Source organism: Mastigoproctus giganteus, chromosome 10 (genome assembly GCF_048544385.1).
Source record: "Mastigoproctus giganteus isolate SK-2022 chromosome 10, ASM4854438v1, whole genome shotgun sequence".
Taxonomy (NCBI): Eukaryota; Metazoa; Arthropoda; class Arachnida; order Uropygi; family Thelyphonidae; genus Mastigoproctus; species Mastigoproctus giganteus.
This window is the reverse complement of record NC_143584.1, coordinates 155208231-155227569: the sequence shown is the minus strand read 5'-3', so window position 1 is coordinate 155227569 and position 19339 is coordinate 155208231. Positions and strand designations below refer to the sequence as shown.

At 35.0% G+C, this 19339-nt stretch overlaps 1 protein-coding gene across 1 annotated transcript in view; it reads right to left on the bottom strand.

The window, feature by feature from the left end:
- Positions 1-13820: 13820 nt before the first annotated feature.
- The window catches only part of LOC150079399 (uncharacterized), a 285562-nt gene continuing 280043 nt past the window's right edge, over positions 13821-19339 (bottom strand). The window contains exon 19 of the mRNA XM_090382711.1: positions 13821-14167. Within this exon, the coding sequence (XP_090238837.1) occupies positions 14105-14167 (63 nt within the window). The 3' untranslated portion in view covers positions 13821-14104. The remainder of the gene's footprint in view (positions 14168-19339) is intronic.

Here is a 19339-nt window from a genome sequence, read left to right as displayed (position 1 = left end):
AAGTTCTCAAATTGCAGTGGCTGGAGACTAGGCACCTGCGAGGTGATCTGATTGAGGTGCATAAGGCCTTAAATGTGTTGAGAATGCTGAATTCTGATAGGATTCTTCCGATTGTTCAGATTATGAATCTAAGGGTGCATAAATTCAAATTAAGGAAAAACAGTTGTAGAATAGATGTGTGGAAATTTGCCTTTAGCCAGTGAGTGGTTAATTGCTGGAACAAACTTCCACTTGTCATTGTGGAAGTTGATAGCTTAAATAAATTCAGGGAGGAACTGGACAAACTTTTAGAGGGAATGGCTGTGTGATTTTTTTTTTTTTGGCTGATGCTAAATAAGCTCATATGCATGCTTTCTTGTATCACATGCCTCTATTACTATCACTATCAGATTCATTAGGCCTATAACACTGATCTACTCGCATTTTCCAACAATGGCAATTGGATGCACTTCTTCAGATTGTGTGTTTCATAATTAACAGCATAATGCCTCCTCCCTTCCAGTCCTGTCTATCCTTTCTGCACACATTGTACTCCCAAAATTCCAATTCTGCACTGCTTATATCTGTGTGACACCACATATCTGATATCCCAACAATATCATGGTGCCTTCGTAGCCAGGTGGGAAGGAGCAGCAGTGCGTAGCACACGCTTCTTGATTAGACTGGGGTTAGAGCCCATCACCACCAAATACGGAGGATGCGGAAAGGTCAGGGAATGACCAACGCATATCCAGGAGCAATATGGCCTTAGTTGCTAATGCTCCTAAAAACCAAATAACAACAAACAATCCCAACAATATCCACTTTGATGTCTTGACCAGCACTTCAAATTCATCAAATTTATTTACTATACTCCTAGCATTGGTGTACATGCAAGTATACACACCTATTGTTACTCTTAGTTACCCTAACACAACCCATGTATTTACTTGTTCCATGATGACTCCCAGCAGCCCATGAAATCCCCAGTATCTCACTTTGTAGGCTGCTGTCCATTCCAATAATCACTTTCACCTCTGCCTGCAGCTACCGTTAATCTATTAGTGTGTGAATCCCCCCCCCGCAAGCTAGCAGTTTTCTGACCCAACTAATACTACCTCAATAGAATCAGCAAATATTCTTGCACCCTTTCTATTTACATGTATCTCATCCCTGTAGAAATGATCTCTCCCATTAACAAGCACAGACCACACTGGGAAAAATTATACTACATGAGCCTTACACAATCTCTCCAGGACTGAAATTATTGACAAGGTTCTCATCATATACTCCCTCCTATCATGTCTGGACAGAATTGCAGACCCTTTCAAATTTAACCCTAACTTGAGACTTTTTTTCCTGTACTCGTTAAGTAAGTCTGCAGATCTCCTATTCTTAATGTCATTAGTCCCAATGCGTACAACAGTATCATCCTTTGTTCCCTTAAAAGATGATATCTGCTCTACAACAACATCAACTTTTGCCCCTGGCAGACATACCCTGGTCCTATCCCATCTATCCTTTTGGCACAATATATTTCCCGTCTCCCTGACAATAGAGTCACCGACAATAACTAGTTCCTGTAGGACCAGCGCATTCTGCCCTGAAGGTTGCCAATGTGTTGCATGATGATCAAGTGCAAGCTCCGGCATTGATGTGGGCAACTGAGAGCTTGATGGGTCCCCCAATTTAAGCCCTTTGAGAGCATCTACCCTGTTCTTCAATCTCTCATAAAGCTGAGTTGGCACCTAACTTCTTCACTGCTTAAGCTGAGCACACAGAAAGGCATCCCCTTGGCAACATCATGTCCCATCCTAGAAAGGTCTGCAAACATTTCACAAGTTGCACATTTCTTTAGGCTGTGATACATTGGAGAATGGCCCCCTTCGGTTCTTCCCTGAGCCACAGCACTCCTACTACTTTGTCCACGTTGCTGCGCTGCTCTAGTCTGGGGCATGATTTCTATTTAAATACAATTTAATTAAGAATGAAAATTAACAAAGTCAATAAATTTAAATGATTAATTTACTATACTATACAACACTATACTAAGCTAAATGCAGTAATACTTATATTCCGCTATATAGTTTTACATTATACTTTAGATATCAAATTTTATTATTTAAATTATAAAATCTTTTAAAATTTACGTTTATTTCACATGCTAATTCTCTGGTGGCAAGTGAGCTCTGGTTGCATTTTTTTTCTTTGAAAGCTGGCAGTTGATTTTAGATGACCTTGTTCAAGCTTGTTTAATATATCTTCCCTTTCTTACCCATTTACATACATTTAGCTTGAAACAAAGGAAACTGCATGCCATTGTACAATCAACTTAAAAACAAAGGTGGGAGGGCTGATTATTTTTGGTGCACAGTGACATCGGCAAAGTTTAGAGAGTATCAGTTTAACTATTCATAACATTAGGTAGGTTGTGGTTGTTCAAATGTTATAGGGTATTAGGTACATAAGTGACTTATATCATATTGTATCATATACAGTGTATATATATATATATATATATCGAAACTGCATGGTCAATTTGCGTGTTTGCTGGACAAAAACTTGAGTTTCCAGCAGGAAAAAATGATGTAATTCTTGTTTGAGACCAACTAACTGAGCCACATGAAAAAAAAAACCCATAAAACAAAATTCCTTGCATCACTGATGAGATTTCAACACAGGCCTTTTCCACCCAGTGTGGTGAAGATGGTGCATGTATGCACCGTATTACTCGCAAGGGCCTGTTGGGTAGGCAGATGTACGGATTAATAAAATTTTTACACGTGGCATACATACAGCAAGGCTAGTTTCTTAATATAGCATAGCTTCAGCAGTGACCACGGCACCGATACACAATCTGGACTCCTTCCAGAAGAGAATAAAGGAAGCATAATGAGTGAAACTACCGTACAATGAAATCTGCTACTAAAGGTGGGGGAAGTTAGTGATAGATGGTTTGGTACAAAAATTAAAGATTACTTGGGGCCATTTGGCAGGCTGGGGGGGGGGGGAGACAGAATTTTTAGTTTCGTCTCTCAGCATGATTATACAACAGCCGAACATCGGACTAAGCCTATTGGAGTGTTACCAATAGGCTTAGTCCGAGCTAGTTTAAAATTGTTTTAAAGCTGTACCCTTAAACAAAAATTCACTGCATTTCAGTAGAGATGTGGGGCCATGCTCTGGAGGCCAAACGTGGTCTTTACTACTTCTGTTATCTCCATTATAGTTATGGATTGCACAAGGTGATGAGCCATTTTCCACTTAGTACTGCCATGTCACCAAAGGCCAGCCATTCCTGTATGGTGCAGATGCTATACCTTTGACCCCTGCTTATGGCAGGTTGTCACTGTCTTACCACGAGAATAACTCAAAATTCACCACCAGGCAATCTATTTTAGGAATTAAGGTATTCTTGATATAGTTCCTTATTAATCTGAATAGGACCTGTTGTGTTTAGTGATTTTCAGTTATTTGAAGTTGGTATTAAATAATAACACTATAACAGCATGAGGATACATGATATAAAATGTCCCGATATGGCCAACTAATCACACCTAAACACACATAAGAGAGAACACAATACACAATCATTGTGCCTGCTTTTGTTTTTTTTTCATAAAATAAAGCCAGTTTACATTCATTTCAGAAGTACAGTCCATTCATAAAATTTTTAAACCAAACAGAGGATGGGGAACAGGGGCCACCATGTGTGTGTGTGTGTGTGTTGCATAAAAGTACCTAATTAAGGGGCATTTGGAGTTTAACAGCTTAAAAATTAAAAAAAATTAAAATAAAGGAAAATAAAAAAACAAGAATGATTATTCTCATTTCTGTCTGTAATTTACTATGCACATTACTAAAATGTTGCCAGTCCAGTACTTTATATGAAAATTGTTTTCAGCCATAAATTATAAGAAACAGGATGAAAAATATTCTTATAAAACTTTTTCTTGTAGATTGTTATAACATAGTTGTAGGTTTTTTAAATTCCAAAATGTATTTTATGTGTTTATTGATCATTGCAAAATATATTAAAATAACTGTCTATAATACAATCAGTCCTCGTATAGCATGATAGTTGTGTTCCTAGAAACCCTCGTGCAATACGAACAACAGGCCCTATGGGAGAAATAGGGTTAGGTGCCGACCACCCAAGATTGAACACACATTTGTAACCAAAACATTACCAAACACAATAAATAGTCGTAATAAAATACGTAAGTATTTTATTATGACTATTATGTAATAAAATATTGCTAATGCTTTTGCTTCTATCATAAGCAAACTTGTTTTTTGTTTGATTTTCTATCGAAACAGATGACAGCCGTTCCATCTCTTCCAATTCTTTGTGTCTTAATCTAATGGATTTTAATTACATTTTGGGTTGTTCCTGCTACGAAAGTTGTTTTTATTTTCTCTGCATTCTTCATAATTCTCGGCCTTGCCTCATTTAGGTCTGTAGCACGTGCAATATCACAGGTTTTTTCATTTCGCTCAAAGCATTTCCCAATTTCATATTTTTTCTCTATCGACAGAGGCGGACTGGCCATAAACCTTCCCGGGGAAACCCTGGTGGGCCGAAGGCCGGTGTGATTTTGGCCATAAACCATAGTATGAGGCCACTATAAATTTTCCCGGGTAAGAATTTTTGAGCCAGTCCGCCTCTGTTTATCGATATTGCTTTTCTTTTTCTCTCTGAATCTGCAGTGTCTTCACCAGGATGCTTCCTTTTCACACCTTTTAAGTATTTTACTCATTTTTAGGGAATAAAGCAAAATTACAAAACGAGGAGGCACGCTTGATACACATAAACAAAGCTGCGCATGTGTAGCAACTGAATAAACAATGCCATAAAGGCAGAGATACACTATTAACACCTCACACTTTACTAAAGCACAGTTCTAGGGGTTACTACCATAAAACAATAAAAACAATTTCCAGTTGCGTTTCTGCTAGTGGAATCTGTTATAAACTGGTAGTAAACTCGATCTAATTGCATTTGCGATTATACCAATAGCTGGAATTGTATGGGTTTTTACGTTATTATGGTGAAATGTGTTTCCCCTTCACTGATATAAGAAACATAAATACATTTTCAGAATCTTCTCTTCATTCCTATCTTGTTGCGTTCGGTTGGGGGTGATTCTGCGTTCGACTGCCATTTCTTGTAAACACAAAGGCGAATCGTGCATAAGCGAATTCGGTTCGTGTTATATAAGATATCGTTCCCCTATTTATAAATCGTGTATGATCGAATTCGTGTAGTGTAAACACGTGTTATACGAGGACTGACTGTATTATTATTATTATTAGTTTTTTTTTGGGGGGGGGGAATGGACCAATAACACTGCACAAAGGCACCTCCCTCATAAAGATGTGGAATTTCTGATGGGGAACAACTTTCTCTTTGAGAAAAATGCAGTTGATTACACAAAATTTAAAGTTAGAAATAGTAAAATCTGAATGCTAATCCAATTTAACACCACAGTCAAAAATTTCAGCATGAATATGATAAAAAAGATCAACACAACAAATAGCCTAAACTGAAAAAATATGCAAGATGGAGCCCAGTTCCTTTTACTCGAAACACCTTGTATATTTGCATGTTTTATCCAATAGAAATAGTTCTAAAATGCAAGCATTGTCAATAGGGAATACTATGAAATTGAAAGAACATGGATAAAATAAAATTTAATTTATTTTCATAAATTAAGCAAAGGGCTTCATTTATGTCTTCATTGACATATATTCTGTTATACTGTACTGTTTCTATCTTTATGTGCACATACCAGTTGTATATTCTGATTAGAAAACTGTTTCTTCTCTTAAAATTTTTTGTGTCATTTATTTTAATAAATTTGTTTCAACCATCAATGCACAAAAACCTAATTTATAATAAAATAATATGACTATGTACAAATAAAAGCGTACTGAAATAAAATCATAATAATAAATAATAATTAAAAGAAATTAAAACTGTAATGGATGCCATCACACAACAAAGGGCACGTGTCATATCCATTATACGTTGATGCCTCGCATTTTAAGTTTCTGGTCGACAATGAGTACAGCCAGTACAAAGTTCTAGTGGCAGTTTTTTTTTTTTTTTTTTTTTTTTCTTCCCCCAATATGATTTTACTTCTATACTGGTTTGTTTATACATGTAAGGCATAGCTTCATTCCAAATGTAGCAATAGAGAAAATTAGGTTTCTTACTTAGCGCAGCATTTCCCAAATTGGGGTCCGTAGCCAGTTCCAGGGGTTCCGCGAAACAGTGGTCGACCACCATATACAGTAATACCTTGCTTAGCATGGCTTCAAACAGCACGGGTTTCACTATAATACGGTTTTCAATTAAGTTTAAGTCGAAAATTTACTGTACATATTAAAACTCATTCAATAGCCTAGGTATCTTTATTGCCCTTCAAGGTCATAAAGCCAGGGATTTACAGCCTCCCGATACTTCCGGGATACTCGAACAATTATTTACAAAATGTAAAAAGGTAATTATACAAATGAAAACTTATTTCAGTACAATGGAAAGAACTCCTCACAAGAATTAGGTCTGACTGAGCTGGATTAACATTGAGATAAGAGCTCAATCAGACAGAAGCAGATGCAAGGTACAGATCAGTCATTGCTGATTAATCCTGTTTGTCACAATTTTTTCCCGGTATGGCCAGTCAATGGTGAATTTGTTCAGGTTAGTGTCAAGTGCCTGGGTTTTCTTGAGCATCTGCTGAGGGAGGAACCTGTCTGAGAGATGGAGTCGTGCCAAACGTGGGTAGAGCTAGGGAATTGGCCCTAAGGGTAGCAGGGGCAATCCTCCAGCAACAGGTATCCCAGAATAAAGATGTTGCAATTATGCCATGCACATGAGCAGTCACATGTGACTGCTCCACTTGGGCAGTCAGTGGCAACGTGCAACAGTGTTCAGTATTCTTAATTCCATCCATACTGACAAGATGACATAGCTTTTCAACTTTTCATTTCATAATTTATTTTTTACCCCTTTAAATACGATCAAAACTGTATTTGCATCTTGGCTAGAAATCGCTGTCAACAACATGCATTCTGTTTGGCATGTTTTGCCCCATTTGGCAAATGATTTCACTGGTTTTGAATCTCAAGTTCAGACAACTGCAGAAGACATTGTGAAGATCAGAAGAAACAAGATTTGAAACTTTGGACACTGTCAACGTACGTGACTGCATTAACTCACATGCAAATGACTTAGTTGATGCAACTCTCCTTGAAATTGATGAGCAAACTGCATATGAAGAAGAGGAAAACAATTCTGAAGTGGATAACACTGAAGTGGCACCAAAAGAATTTTCAACAGAAGAATTGAAGAAAAATTTTTTTGGGGGGGGATTGACATGGTCTGTGAGGTGATTATGAATGGAGATCTGGATGTTGCATGTAGCATCACGATATGGCAAATTTTATTATTTTAATAGGTAAAAAAAAAACAATGAAGCTTTTTTCGCATCTCTGATGATGTTACCTTTTCATTAATAAAATTTTTGCAATATTTTTTATTTCAAATCCTTTTAATTGGCTATCAAGTGCAAATTGTTTATAGATTTATTATAATTTGTTTATAGACTGTTTTTCTGGTACACATTCAATTAAAACCCGTTATAATTATACCTCAATCAGCACAGTTTCATATAACACGGAACAGTTTCGGTACCAATTATCAGTGCTATGCAGGGCATTGCTGTATATATACTGTTAACAATTATGGTAACTGGCCCTTTTGCGTCTATTACCTTGCATTGATGTATGTATCCATTATCTGGGAATGTGAACTGATAATTTATATGGTCTGCGAATCTTGAGGCTCCACCATTATGTATACCTTTATGTCTACCTTTTGTGATCATAGTCTAGCTTGCTTATAAGTTGTCTACACGAATTAGTTACATGTTCTTGCTTAGTTACTATGTATATTCTATGTTTTTTTTATGTATATTCTATATATATATATATGCCTGTGTTATATGTCAAGGTCCGTAAACTTTTTTTGATATTTTTGTAAGGGTCCATACATCTTAGTAGTTTGGGAACCACTGACAGTGCATCAATCACATATTGTGGAGGCACTTTGCTACAAGTTGCTTGTTACTGCCCTATTCTATATAAAAAGCACTGCCCTGCAGATGTGTACTGCTATTTATTTAAAGTGTATGCTGTTACCAAGGTTGCTGGTTTCAACACCACTTGGGGTCTTGTCAATGGGTGAGTACTGTGAAGACCCGAATATTAGCATTAGTAGGAGGCACATGATGCAAGAAAGCAAGCTTATATGTAGCATCAGTCAAAAAAAAAATAGAACCCCTTCCCATTTCATCCATCCATTAACTCCAAATGTTTGTCTAGTTCTGCCTTTAACTTATTTAAGTTGCTGATCTCCACTACAACAGATGGGAGTTTGTTCCAACTATCAACCCATCTGCTGGCTAAAGGCAAATTTCCACACATCCCTCAGGTGAGAAATCTGAGCAAGAGGAAGAATCTCATTAGCACTGAGCTTGCTCAATTCATTCGAGGCCTTATACACCTCAATTAGATCACCTTGCAGGTGACCAGTCTCCAGAAGCTGCAATTTGCAGAACTTAAGCCTTTCTTGGTAACACCAACCCTTTGTTCCACTCACTAACCTTGTTGCCCTTCTATGTACTCATTCCAGCAGCTCTACATCTTTCCTAAAATGAGGCTTCCAGACCAGACCTGTATACAGTACTCAAGGCGTGGCTATTGCCTTATACAAGGGGACAATCACCCCCTTATCCCTACTAGCAAAATTCCTGTATACCATTGACAAGACACCAAAGAGCTACTCTTGCAGCCTTTTTGCATTGCTCAGAAAACTTCATATCTGAGTGCACAATTTCCCACAGGTCCTTTTCATTCTCCACTACCCTGAGTGTAGTACCACCCAGTTGATACGTTACTCTGGGGTTATTGCTACCTGTATGCAATACCTTACATCTGTCAATATTAAACTTCAGTTGCCACCTCTCAGCCATCTGCTCAACCATCTGCTCAACTTTTCCAGATCCTGTTGCAGTAGTGTACTATCATTACTGTCATTAACAACCCTGCCAACCTTCGTATTGTCTGCAAACTTAGACATTAACCCTAATATACCTTCATTTGTACAGAATGGAGCTGTGCTCTAAATTGACTGCTTTATTTGTACATTGCCAATGGTTGCAGAAATTCATTATGACCTATTGTAGCCTCTTTAGTAAAGTAAACGATTTTATTCACAGTTTACCATTCATGTCCAGTTCTAAAATAACAGAATGGTTGGTCCTTCCCATAAGATCTGTAATTTATCGTAAATGAAGAAAAATCAAAGGTCACGTTCTATTTTTCGCCCCAATAACTGGAATGAAACTTTTAATGAAAATGAGTCAAAATTAAGACAGTTAAATAAATTTATTTTACATTTCAAAAATTCATCTGATTTCTTAAATAATAATAATAATAAAAAAAAAAAGTGCATTACAAAAGGAGATCATAACACTATTCTGGAAGACAAAAGGATGAAATAAGTTTGTAATGAAAATAATTATAGGCAGACTTTAAAATATCATGCATCATTTAAGTTTTATGCCTCATTGTCTCTACAGATAGGATCTACATGACACAAGATATTTCATCATACTATTTTAAAATATCCATTATCAATATGTATACTGATCAATCAATCAATCTGTGAAGGTAACTATTTTTCTAGCAATATTATAATGAATTATGCCAAACAGTTCACACATTGTCCAATATTACAGAAAAGAATATTTCATGAATTGTTTATATAATATATTGAGAATTGCAACAACTATAGTTGTATAAACTCTTTTGCTTCAAGTATTTATTTCATACAAATTTTATGAGTGTCATTTTTATTATTTTCAGAAAGATGCTCTTTGAACTAGCTAAAACACAAAGAAAGTTTTTTAACTTAAGTACAATGTTAGTAGAAAACCCAAAAAATCACATTAAGCCTTCTAAGACTTTCCTCCACAAAAAGTCAGGTACCAGTTTTTTTGGAACTTCATCCACAAATAAATCTTTGTTGAAATGCATATAGTATCTTTTGAAATAATTAAAGAAATAATTGAAATAATTAATTGAAGTCTAAATTAATAACTTAGAAAATAATTCACTGCAGGCTCATTTTTAGAAGTATTACTTTAGACTTCCAATCTGAACAATAACATTTCAAGAGAACATCTAGAGAATGTTTTTACTCAAAACATTTTAGGGTAAATTTGTATTATCCCAAACAAAAATACACTAGGAATAACAAAACAATTTCTTATTTTTGCTAAATGCAAACTGTTATAAGTTAAAGGGGATTTATATAACATATTATAATTCACTGAAAATATTTTCATTCTTGAATCTTTTCTAGAAACAGAAAATCTCATTATGTACTTTTATATAAAACTATAAAGAGCATTAAAACTGAAAACTTCAAATTTTAATTCAAAATTTGGAGTGCAACATAAAATATCTACTGTTATTTCTGTTTTGTTCTTACTGAAAATTCTCATACACAGTTACCTGTAGAGTGGTTTCCTGAGTAGAATGAAATATGAAGCAGTTTTCAATTAGGGGCTCTAACTCTTTTGAAAATTCAAATTAATATTTGCTTATCTAAAGGAATATAAAATTCCTTAAAAAAATTAAAGCATGAAATTTTATTAATTAATAGGTGTACAGCAGAATCTAATTTCAATATGCTTTATCAGTAGTGATAATTCATTTAATATCTTGAATGTTATTAATATATTACAATATGTTAATTATCGCTGGGTATAAAACAAAGTTACGATGCTCAATACGTTCTATGTTGTATTTCAATATTTGTAGAAGAATCAGAGAAATTTACTTCAATATGCATAGAACACTTTTTTATATTAATTTATTATGTAATGAGAAGTGTTCTACATATCATATTGAGGTAAATTTCTCCGATTCCTCTACAAATGTTAATTATTGCTGAAATTGAAAATTTCTAAACTTCCAAACTTAAATTTGCATGCTTTAGCTTTTTAAGGAATTTAATAGCAAATATCATTAGTTATTCATAAATAATTACAAGTCATATTACATAAAAGTAATTATACACTACCTAAATATCTAGTAAGCAAGCTAAAGCAACTTTTTGAATATAAAAATACATCTACATTGTTTAGATCATATATCTTATTGTCCCTGTAAAAAAAACATTTCACTGCAGCCAATGTTTATCTTTAATTGTGTGATTACATGGTTCTGATTTTCCTCTACCCATACCATGCCATTTCTATAATAGACTGACAAGTCACTGAAAACATGTGTTGAGCATGAGGAGAGAGGGCTCTAATATAACACACTTTCAATGAGATGTGATTGTTGTTGATACAAGATGGGAAGGTGTGTCCATCTCTGAAATAGCACATCTAGTGGGTCATTCCTAACCTACTATTGTGTGAGCTTACCAGGAGTGACAAATATGGAAGAAAATAACTAGTTTGAACAAAACCTCTAATTCAAAAATGATTGTGGATGAGCAGGGTGGGCAACAACTGCTGTTACAGTTGCACTCACCCTACAGTTTAGAATAATAGGATGGTCATGATGGTACAAACAACTAGGGTACAAGATATCCTGATACTTTGTAGCATTGATGCCAAGTTGTCCATTAGAGCAGATGGTCAATTCTACATTGTTTTCTGACTGCATGCCAAAGACAACTGTGACTTATTTGAACAGCAGATAACTGGAAGGTGTGATAGTTGGATGAATCGTGTTTCTTTTTGTATTATGCTAACAGAAAAGTACATGTACGGTGAAGGCAACAAGAGGAGATGGAAAGTACAGGCTGGTGACAGTTCTGGTCTAGGGAATGATTTTCTAGGATATTCTATGTCTTCTGATATGTGTGCAAGAATGATGACAGACACCTAATGCACCATCACTGCTGATCACATATATCAATGTTTTTGCCACCTTCCATTAGAGCAGATGGTCAATTAGAATAATACACCATTATTCTATTGGAAGATGCACCAATAACTGTCACTGGGCCAGGTGTGTGTGATATTCATAAAACCTTTCCTGCATGTGTGTGTGCAGGAAAGGTTTTTTGAATATAAACACCCTCAATTTCTGACCTTGAACACCAAACCATAGGATAAGGTCAAGTGGCTTGTCAGATGTAGATCCATCACTCTCCAATGTGGGACAATTATGAGAAGTTATACAGATAAGACGAGCCATATTTCTTTCCAGCTGTGTTCAAAGGTCTTGTAATGTTTGTACCACGATGTGTGGCAGTCATTCTGAGTCCATGGAGGTATATCAGATAGATGGTTCTATTTCAATGCCATTTCAGTGTATTTTTAATTTAAGTTAACTTTGGAGCACTTACATTTAGCATATTTCAAATGCAAATGGAACAATTCAAATGCCTGTTTATAGTAATTTTAGTCAAGAATTTTGGTCATTACAATCTGCTACAACAAAAAACAAAACTTATGAAACAAGCCTATATGACAGACTGATTTGAAAAATCACTGGATATTAGGCCAATATATATTACAATCATATATGTAACAATTTAATAATAATGCAAAAATAACAAATACTTTCATTAAAATATAATAATAAAAAATGTAACTTCATAGTTCATGTTCCTCTGCTGTGAAAAATGTCACAACAAAGAACAGTATTAAAAACAAGTCTGCATTATTAATCTGCATACTATACTTAAACATGAAATTCCATTTTTAATTACTTTAAAACTTCTTCATTAAAAGTTCAAACACAAATTTACAACTAAACTAAAAAGTTATCGATTCATGTTAAATGGGTACAACCTCCAATTATAATCTAAGTCATAAATTATACAGCTGAGTTGTACTTAATTATGACAAAGGGTAGGGAATTAGTCTCTCATTATTTAAAAAGCAAAATGAAACAATGCAGAAAACAAAAAACTGCATTCCCTAAGACTTTCATGGCTACATGCAGAATATATTTATTTTACATGTGTGTAGTTAATACTACAATATCCAACATGAATTTTAAATTCAAAATTTTGTGTAATAATTTGATATCTTATGTCACTAATCAAAAAGAGAAACAATGGGGTATAATTAATATGCTATGAATAAGGAGAAGGAAGGATGGAATGAAGGGATAAAATGCACAAATACTATGACATTTCTAAGATATTTGTATTCTTTTTGTATTCTTGGGTACAGATGAAAAAGCCTTAGTCAGTTTCTCTTTTTTTTTTTTTCTCTTAGATGTTTTACATACATAATGACATTTTAGAAATCCATATACAAATTCTTCCTATATACAATAAAAAATGGTGCTTAGCTAATGTAATTAACTACTCCTTTTCCTGAAAAACTGTGACCAAGTAAATGATGGTAGTTAATTACACTCGATCACTTTTATAGAAAAATATGAATGACTCCATAAAAAAAATTACTTCACCACTACTGAAGAAATAATGAAATGGCTACAGTTATTGAAAATATAAACAACTGGAACTTCTGTACAATATATACATTTATAATTCAAAAGCTTTCTTAAACAGGGTATAGCCTTTTACAGCCATATAGTTTATTTTAGAATGAATGAAATTTAATATACCCTTTTACTGAATGATGATCGCATCACATTCCAGACCTTAACTTCTTTGGAAAAGTAAAAAGCACTTCACTAAAAAAATGCTAATTCACAGTAGAGAAAAAAAGATGCACATATGGTTTAAAATCTTGATGCTTACTTATTTTTCTTACTGTTTTTTTTTTGCACTGGGAATAATGTCCTCATAGAAGTGCTCGCATGTATGACAGAAATGTTACCTGGTTTTAACCAGTGGTTTAGCAAGATATGCTGTCATGAGCAATTCAAAGTTCATCTTGTTATACACATAACTGTGAAATATTATTCTGAGAAGAGGGCAAAACATGCTCAGTCCTCACATTTGATTTGAGTATCTTGGAGGTCAAGAGCATGGAGGGAAAAATCTTGCTTCCCTCCAAAAAATAATTTACTATGATTTATTGAGATAGGCAAGGACGTGATCGTTTTTCATTCATAATTATAACAAACGCTTATTTAAAATTTCATATATCATGCGTCTCCGGAAGTATGCCATATGCCCCTGGAAGAAAAATAAATTAATTTTTAATCAGTTTTCCAATATAAAATTAACTAATGAATTAGGAAAATAAAACTATATAAGTGCTATTCTCTTATACAGTTTTATTGCACTTACATAACTTTCATACTGTGCTTATATAAATACAACATGAAACAAATAAAGAAATAAAAACACAACAGCTCTAGACACATATTATTTCATCATAATTTTTACAGCTGAACTGATTTTAAGTAGCCAAACATTTATGTAGTGAAGAAATAATATCAATGCATAATTATCCATATTTAACATAGGATATCACACAAGTTAGTATTAGTATTATCTCATAAAAATAAAGGCAAAATATTTATTTCACATTTTAATCAATAGTACAGAATTTCAATGAGCATATTTGTTTAAATATTGTATGAAATGTTTCTGCTGAGAAATATTATATAACTGTAAATGAAAAATGGCCTTTACTAAGCATGCATTATTTTAGAAATTGGAATTTACCTTCTAGTGCAGTGCTTTATAAAAAAAAATTTGGCCATGGATTCCTTCTGCAAACCCAAATATATAAAAAATAGCAATATATACTTGTACAAATTAAATACAAATCAATAATAAAGTGAAGAACCACCAATAATCCTTTGGGGAAACCGGATCTCATGGAATATAGTTTGAAAGCCTCTGTTATAGTGGGTGTCAAAAATAGATAATAAAATAAATCATGACAGCAGGTGCATTGGTGTATACTGTATACCAACAGAACCTGCTGGCCTTAAACTGGAAAGAACAAATAACATATTTAGTAACGGTAGTCTTGTTATCTAAAAAAAAATTATAAACTAACTTATTTACAATGCACAGTGATACAAAGTGAGAAACTGAAGCTAAAACCAAAACTCTACAGCAGATAAACACAATTATACATATGCTGTATTTTGTATACAAATGGAGCCAAAAAGAATTTTTTACAGTTATACTTTTCCAATTAAAAAAATAATCCTGTGAATTGAAACTGAAGACAATGCTGGAGGAATACTAAAATTAACACTGACATATTTCTAGCAGATACTTTAATTTACAATTTTTTAAAATTTTTGTTTGTTATAATATAAACACACTCCAAGCACATTAATAGTTTGATGTGCTCGGAGTGGTGGAGACAAGATGGAGTGAAGTGGGCAAATCTGTAAGTGGTGACTATAAAATTGTGCACTCTGGAAGTAGTGACAGACGGGGGGAGGGTGGCAATACTTATGACAAGGTGATTCATGAGAGCACTAGTAGATGTGGAATCATTGGGACATAGACTTATCATGGTCAGATTTGCAGCAAATCCAGTTGACATGGTAATTATACAAGTTTATATGCCAACCTCAAACAGTGCTAACGAATTAGTTGAGAAGACATATGAACAGCTGGAGGAATTAACACAGAAAACGAGATCAAGAGACAACGTGAAAATTATGGGGGATTGGAATGTGGTGGCTGGAAAGAGAAGGGAAGAAAAGACTGTGGGGAACTTTGGTCTAGGCGTGAGAAACACAAGAGGTCAATGCTTAGTGAAGTTTTGTACAGAAGAGAGCCTAATGGTAGCAAATACGTGGTTTAAGGCACCATTCTGCAAAAGATATATATATGGAAGAATCCTCGTGACTCCTGAAGGTACCAAATTGATTACATCTTAGTTACACAGAGATACCATAACCAAGTGAAGAAAGCAATGTCCTATCCAGGAGTGGATGGCGATTCAGACCACTCACTCATGAAGATGAATGTGGAACTAAAATTGAAACACCTGAATAAAAGGAAATCATTCATGAGATGGAACATTGAGAAATTTAGAGAGGAGACTGCAAAAATGCAAAAATCTCTCTTTCTTTTTTTTTTTTTTTTTTTTTTTATGTAAACCCAAACACGAGAGGTATTAAAACCTATAGTACTCATTACCGTGTTTGGGTTGGAGGATGAGAAGACGATAGAAGATATTTGTTGACATTGGACTTGAACTTCTGTAGACTGTAATTTTCAGGAAATATGTATGAAGGAAGGTTGTTCCAGAAAACGGCAGCTGAATGAATAAACGAGGAAGATGAAAAGTTGGTTCTGTCAGTTTGAAGTTGGAGAGTAAATGGATGTTGGTGGCATGTGTTCGGACTGTTTTGAAAGAGAGAGCGGGAAGTATAGAAGCCAATTTAGAAGAACAGTGCCCATGGAAGTATCTGTAGAAGAGGCATGCAGCAGAAACAGTACGTCTATGAGACAGAGAGTGGAGAGACACTGTTACAGATGAATAGAATAGAATAGAATCTTTAATTGCAGCCCTCTTCTGAATGGAATCAAGAAGCCTGAGAGAGGTTTTGGGGGCACCACCCCAGATGTGGGAACAATATTCCATGGCAGGGCGGATTTGCAATTTATACAGAGTGAGCAGCTGTTTGGAAGAAAAGTAATGCAGAGAGCAAAAGAGAAAACCAAGTTTTTTAGATGCAGAGGAAGCAATATTTGTAATGTGCTTGTGCCAAGAGAGATTAGAAGTCAGGGTAATCTCCAAAACACATATATCATTTTGCCTAGAGATCGGAGTGTCACTAAAGATAAGCATAGGGGCAGAAGAATCCTTTTTGCGAGATATAAGACAAGACTGAGTTTTAGAAGAGTTGAAATCAACTAAGTTGTCTTTGCCCCACTGGAGAATTACCTGAAGATCGGCATTTAAGGAATTGGTAGCAGATTTTCGAGAAGTTGAAGCTGATTGAGCAGGGCAAGGTTTCTCAAAATGGAAAATAGAATGCTATGTGCTATCATCGGCAAAACCATGGATAGGATTTCCAGTCAAATGGAAGAAGGTCATTAACATACAAGAGGAAAAGGGTGGGGGAAAGAACTGAACCTTAGGGGACACTGGCATTAGTGGAGAAGTTAGAAGACAGAGAGCCATCTACCATCACCCTCAGTGAGCGATCAGAGAGAAATCTGGATAACAAATTACTAAAAACAGTTGGTAAACCATAAGATGGAAGCTTGTTTAGAAGACCTTTATGTCAAACACGATTGAAAGTCTTTGAGATGTCAAGAGCAATTGCTAATGCTTCACCGAACCTTTCCATTGAATTAGTCCATAAATGGGTAACATAAGCCAGAATTTCACAAGTGGATCGACACTGACGGAATCCATACTGGCAATCGTTGATCAGACAGAAGGTTTCTAGGTAGTTTAAGAGTTGGCGGTTAATTGATTTCTCCATTACTTTAGAAAGAGTACAAGTAATTGCAATGGGACGATAATTGGATGGGAGGGATTTGTGACCCTTTTTAGGAACTGGCTGGATATGAGAAAATTTCCAAGCAGAAGGAAAAACACCTTTGGAATAAGAAAGTGAAAAAAATGCGGCAAAGAATAGGAATAGGTTCAGGAACACTGGTTTTGAGAACAAGTGGGGAAATACCATCGGGACCTGGAGCTTTCTTAGCATCAAGATTCGTCAAAATCCTTCTAACTAGGGCTTGCAAACCGGTTTTATAAACCGGTTAAACCCGGTTTTCATATTGAGTTGTTAAAACCGAAACCGAGCTTCTAAAACCGGATTCGAATATTTTTTTAGTTAGCCCTCGCGAATATAGTATTTTGTTACGCACATTTTCTTTTGTTTGTTCGTTTGTCTGGATCGTTCAACTGCTTTATGTTTTAAACACGTTTTTTATTTTATTTTATTTTTAGGTACGAATCTCATGGGCAAGTGGCCCAAATCTAGGAGGGGTACCTTTTTATCTTCCCACCTGTATCATGGCACGATGCAGGTGTACTCATTTACGACTGAGTGAGTCAGAGCGATAGCGTAAAAGAAAATGCTCAACATTTCTCCTTTCCATCTATCTTGTTCGCCAGGCAAATTATGGAACGCGCCTTATTAATGGTTACCCACTAGAAACAGATTCGCTGAATATTGCATCAAATTTCGATTGTAGAAAGTTTTTTTGCTTCTTTATTCCAATTAAATTTGCGATCAAATGTTCTCCAAAAAGCAGCTTCACTAAGAAAGTGAAGTTATAAAACTAAGAAAGAACTCATTCAGCATTTCAAAAATTCATTGGTTTTGGGTGCACGGTATTCATTGACTCTAGATGAATATACGTCTATACAAAATAAAAAGGTATATGAATATAAATATGCATTCAAAAGACAATCATTGGTCGTTAGGTCTTATTGAGATTAATGGTTCACTTGATAGCAGAAGAACTGAGCAAATTGTGAATGGACACTTGAAGGAATTTGGTTAGAACTTGGATGAGGATATTGTTGCCTGCACCACCGATGGAGCAGCAATGATGATTAAGTTTGGCAAGTAAATTGCACCTAATCAACAATGTATAGCCCATTGTATACATCTGTCAGTTATAGATGTACTTTACGAAAAAGCAATCAATTATGGTGCCACAGTCTCTGAGTCTTCCAAAGACAATGAAGAAAATGAAAATAATGAAGAAAGTAGTGATGACGAAGAAGTTGAAGAAAGAGAGTAAGGCATGCTTTATCAAACCGACTTTACCGATGAGCTCATTTATTTCTTCAATCCAATGGCCAATATTGCACAAACTATTAACAAATTCAGAAAAATTTGCAAGCTTTTTCGAAAATTGCCTACAAAAATGACATATTACAAAATTTTATAGGAAAGAATATAAACTTATAGATTGCAAGACTAGATGGGATAGCACATTCTATATGATTGAGAGATTTTTGAAATTGAAAAATTGCATTCCAAATGCTCTATGTGCAGTACTGTCAACTGAAGCCGTGTCTGACGATGACTGGAAAACACTTGAATTGCTACGTGAAACTTTGCAACCAGTTGAAATGATTCTGAAGGCTATAACCTCAGAAGATACAGACTTACTTAAAGCAGAGTCTTCAATAGAATTTTTGCTTGCTAAGCTTGATACAGCAGAAAACCCATTTGCTTTAAAGTTTCACCAATGCCTTTTGCAGCGTTACAATTCAAGATGAAATTGCCCAACTGTGGCTTTGCTGAGCTATCTACACGACCCCAAAAAGTTTAGGAAAGAAGATTCAGGTTCAAGAACTTTTGATTTTCCAAGTAAGCAAGTTTGGAAAAAGCACCCTGAAGAGATTTATCAGAGATTATTTTCAAAACATTCCGAAGGAGTCTTAGCATTGAATGA